Source organism: Borostomias antarcticus (genome assembly GCF_949987555.1).
Source record: "Borostomias antarcticus genome assembly, chromosome: 27".
NCBI lineage: Eukaryota > Metazoa > Chordata > Actinopteri > Stomiiformes > Stomiidae > Borostomias > Borostomias antarcticus.
The window spans coordinates 866,903-871,902 of record NC_140260.1 but is presented as its reverse complement, the minus strand read 5'-3'; the positions used below and the strand labels follow the sequence as shown (position 1 = coordinate 871,902).

The following is a 5,000-nucleotide window of genomic DNA, read 5'->3' as shown; positions in this document are numbered from 1 at the left end:
TTCTCCACTATTCCAATGAATTCCGGGGGTTGGAGCTTAAAATAAATGAATTTGAAAATGTACCACTCACGAAGGACCACCCTACTGTCCGTGTATTAACTTGCTCGAATAGTTCACACCACCCCAATTTTATCTTCCCTTCATTGGCTACCTATTCAGTTCTGAGTTCATTTTAAAATTCTGGTGCTCACTTTTAAAGCCCTCCATGGTCAATCCCCCATCTACATCTCTGACCTCCTCCACCTCTACACCCCTAGTCGTGCGCTTAGATCCGCACAGCTTGAGCTCCTGGTCATCCCTCGTACCCATTTAAAGACCAAGGGTGATCACTCTTTCCAGTCTGTAGCCCCTACCCTCTGGAATGCTCTTCCCCCGCCTTTACGTGCACTTGACTCCCTTACTGCTTTTAAAAAACAGCTCAAGACATTTTTATTCAGACAGGCTTTTACTTGACCCTCTTTTCTCTGATTTAACCCTTTCTATTTTGGTGTTTTACTGTTCTTTTTGCACTGTACCTTTATTGTATGTTACTGTGTGTTGCCATGTTAGACAGGCTTTTACTTGACCCTCTTTTATTTGTGTTTTTATCTTTTATTTTTTGGCGTGTTGTTCTACTATTCTCTTGCACTGTCACTTTTACTGTATTTTACTGTGTTGCTATGTGTGTGAAGCACTTTGTGATCCCTATCTGTGAAAGGTGCTATACAAATAAACTTATTATTATTATTATTATTATTATTATCCCCCTGCATGCTCTATTTTATTCACTTTTGTAATGTTTTAAATTCAGATCTTATCTTGTCATGTTGAGAAGAGACACAATTCTGTGTAGAGATTTGAAAACAGTGAAATGGTCCTCAGGACTCCTCAGGAAATGACTTCTGTCTTCCTTGAACTGGAGCTAATCCCAGTTCCAGAGTCTACAAACATTCCCATTCCCATTTGGACATTCCCTCTCCTTCCCACAGGAAGGAGACACACGCACACACACACACACACACACACACACACACACACACACACACACACACACACACACACACACAAGATAGCATCACATTTGCCCTGTGATTAGGTACGGAACAGGAAATTAGTCCAAAAATGAATTAAATGAGGAATGAGAGAGGTTGATGCGTTTTGGAGCCGGCCAATAGGAGCAGCCTGCTGAGGCCCGCTGAGAGGAACACAACGTGTGACTGACTCTACAGCTCAGCGATTGGTTATTATCAGTCTGTCACTTCCACTACACGGACTCAATCACACTACTAACTCAGGGGGCTCACTCACACTACTAACTCAGGAGACTCACTCACACTACTAACTCAGGAGACTCACTCACACTACTAACTCAGGAGACTCACTCACACTACTAACTCAGGAGACTCACTCACACTACTAACTCAGGAGACTCACACTACTAACTCAGGAGACTCACACTACTAACTCAGGAGACTCACTCACACTACTAACTCAGGAGACTCACTCACACTACTAACTCAGGAGACTCACTCACACTACTAACTCAGGAGACTCACTCACACTACTAACTCAGGAGACTCACACTACTAACTCAGGAGACTCACTCACAGTACTAACTCAGGAGACTCACACTACAAACTCAGGAGACTCACTCACACTACTAACTCAGGAGACTCACACTACTAACTCAGGAGACTCAATCACACTACTAACTCAGGAGACTCACTCACAGTACTAACTCAGGAGACTCACACTACAAACTCAGGAGACTCACTCACACAACTCAGGAGACTCACACTACTAACTCAGGAGATTCAATCACACTACTAACTCAGGAGAAGGAGACTCACACTACAAACTCAGGAGACTCACTCGCACTACTGACTCAGGAGACTCAATCGCACTACTAACTCAGGAGACTCACTCACACTACTAACTCAGGAGACTCACTCGCACTACTGACTCAGGAGACTCAATCGCACTACTAACTCAGGAGACTCACACTACTAACTCAGGAGACTCACACTACTAACTCAGGAGACTCACACTACTAACTCAGGAGACTCACACTACTAACTCAGGAGACTCACACTACTAACTCAGGAGACTCACACTACTAACTCAGGTTAAGACCGAGCGACCGGCCCATGTCATGAGATTGTATTTTTGAAGATCTGAACTGATGTAATATCATTAGATTAAATGTACCGGTAAGTTAGATCAGTTTGGCTTGTGCCTAAGCTAACTACAGTAATACCTATTAAAGCTAACTGTATTATAGTAAATGACAAACACAACACAGCCTATTATGTAGCTATGTAGCTTCGTTCACACAAAGAAGGATGGAGGCACACTGCCAACGCAAACTGAGCTCACTGTGATTGCACATCGCTAACCAGGTTCATAAGTCAGTCAGAGAACGTTGACAGTAGTAGACATGTATCTGGACTGTGCACAGCTTAAGTATAGTATACTGTACAAGTATAGTAATGAATGTACACCCTCATAGTCAATAGAAGAGAGAGAGAGAGAGAGAGGAAGAGAGAGACAAAGAGAGAGAGAGGAGACCCAGCACTACTGAACACCTCCAGCACAATCTCCATATGAGTATCATATGCATACAGCCAGACAACCAGCCAGCCAGCCAGCCAGACAGACAGACAGACACGCACATACACACACACACACACACACACACACACACACACACACACACACACACACACACACACACACACACACACAGACCAGACAGGCAGACCAGACAGAGGGTCAGACAGACAGACTAGACTGCAGCACTGCTGCCTGGAGCGCTGCTATCAAAGCACCAGACTACAGAGATACAGAGATACAGCACAGGCCCCTGACACACCAACCAGCACACAGAACCAACACACACACACACACACACACACACACACACCACACACACTTATGTGTCTCTTATGAGGCTTCCTTGACATTCCTCTCCTCAGAGCTGCTCTGGGCCAGAAGAGCCTGGTTTCCTCTCCTCAGAGCTGCTCTGTGCCAGACGAGCCTGGTTTCCTCTCCTCAGAGCTGCTCTGGGCCAGACGAGCCTGGTTTCCTCTCCTCAGAGCTGCTCTGGGCCAGACGAGCCTGGTTTCCTCTCCTCAGAGCTGCTCTGGGCCAGAAGAGCCTGGTTTCCTCTCCTCAGAGCTGCTCTGGGCCAGACGAGCCTGGTTTCCTCTCCTCAGAGCTGCTCTGGGCCAGACGAGCCTGGTTTCCTCTCCTCAGAGCTGCTCTGGGCCAGACGAGCCTGGTGCAGCTGAGCTGGAAATAACAAGCCCAGGATCTGCTCTGGACTCTGCCAACCCACGGATACGATTTCTCCCTGTGGATCAATAAGGCATCTACGAACTGAACACCCAATCATATAGGCCTGATTACCTCCGCCCCAGATGTTTTCGGTGGCGTACATGCATGTGTGTGTGTGTGTGTATGCGTGAGTGTGTTTGTCTGTTAGCAGGATTAGGCAAAAACTACAGGACCGATTTCCATGAAACTCGGTGGAAGGATGTAGCATGGTCCAACTTAGAAACCATTAGCTTTTGGAGCAGGTCTGAAGCATGGGTCGGGTCCATGGGCCACCCAAACACGGCCGGCCATTCACCTCCATTCATTTTTTAGACTAGGATTACGCAAAAAACTACCAGACTGCTTTTCATGAAATTTGGTGGAGGGGTGTAGCATGGGCCAGTTTAGAACCCATTCAATTTTGGAGACACAGAGCCACAAAATGCATTCAGGGGCAGAGGTCTGTGCTCTCTGAGCACCATTTCATATTTGTGTAACGTGATAATGTATTTGTACTGTACCTGCTCTACCTGAGGCTGAGGGGTTGTTGTTGAAACTACTGTAAAAAGGAGTTGAATTGGAGTGAAAGTGAGACTGGGCAGTGTGTGTGTGTGTGTGTGTGTGTGTGTGTGTGTGTGTGTGTGTGTGTGTGTGTGTGTGTGTGCGTGCGTGCGTGTGTGCCACCACCGAGTCAACAAGTCTATTATTCCTCTGGGGTCAGAAGGAAAAATAGAAGGTCAGAGAGGAGAGAGAAAGAGAAGGTCATACTACACACCCATCACTGTGGACACACACACACAGCTTGGACACACACACACACACACAGCTTGGAAGAAACACACACACAGCTACCCGTAGCTACAGCAATACAAGCTGCGGTGAGCACATCTGTATAATGGCAAATAAATAGAAATGTGAATAGATTGTGAAGTGTTGTAGCTCTTGCAGGGTTGTGGGGTGGGCTTGTTGATGGCTGACCGGTAGGTCTGAGTAGCGGTATGCTCTTACCTTGCTGGGGATGCGAGCTGTGAGCAGGTAGGCTCGATGAGACGCCAGCACCTGGGAGGAAAACACAGAGAAGGAGAGAAAGACTCATTCAATTGCAAAAGACAAAAGAACAATGGCTGACAATCCCCAGCTTGACATTTAGGAGGGAAATCTGACAGAGAAGTCAGATGACAGAGGGAGGGAGAGGGAAAAACATCAAGGGACATTTCCACTGAGTCTTCTTTGAAAACAAGATGGCTTCCTTCCAGCAGGACAGTGACAGGTATTTGTTTTGGTTGGCGGACATTTGAAGGAGAAGAGAAGAAGAGGAGAAGAGAAGAGAAGAGAGGAAGAGAGAGAGAGAGAGAGGAGAAGAGAGAGAGGAGAAGAGAAGAAGAGGAGAAGAGAAGAGAAGATAAGAGAAGAGAAGAGAAGAGAAGAGGAGAAGAAGAGAAGAGAAGAGAAGAGAAGAGAAGAGAGGAGAAGAGAAGAGAAGAAGAGGAGAGAAGAGAAGAGAAGAGAAGAGAGGAGAAGAGAAGAGAAGAGAAGAGAAGAGAAGAGAAGAGGAGAGAAGAGAAGAAGAGAAGAGAAGAGAAGAGAAGAGAAGAGAAGAGAGAAGAGAAGAGAAGAGAAGAGGAGAAGAAGAGAAGAGAAGAGAGAGAAGAGAAGAGAAGAGAAGAGAAGAGAAGAGAAGAGAAGAGAAGAGAAGAGAAGAGAAA

At 46.2% G+C, this 5,000-nt stretch overlaps 1 protein-coding gene across 1 annotated transcript in view; it reads right to left on the bottom strand.

The window, feature by feature from the left end:
- The window catches only part of LOC311326415 (F-actin-uncapping protein LRRC16A-like), a gene marked incomplete at its 3' end in the record, with an annotated part of 173,673 nt that overhangs the window by 117,519 nt on the left and 51,154 nt on the right, over positions 1–5,000 (bottom strand). The window contains 1 exon segment of the mRNA XM_084459308.1: positions 4,303–4,353. Within this exon segment, the coding sequence (XP_084315434.1) occupies positions 4,303–4,353 (51 nt within the window).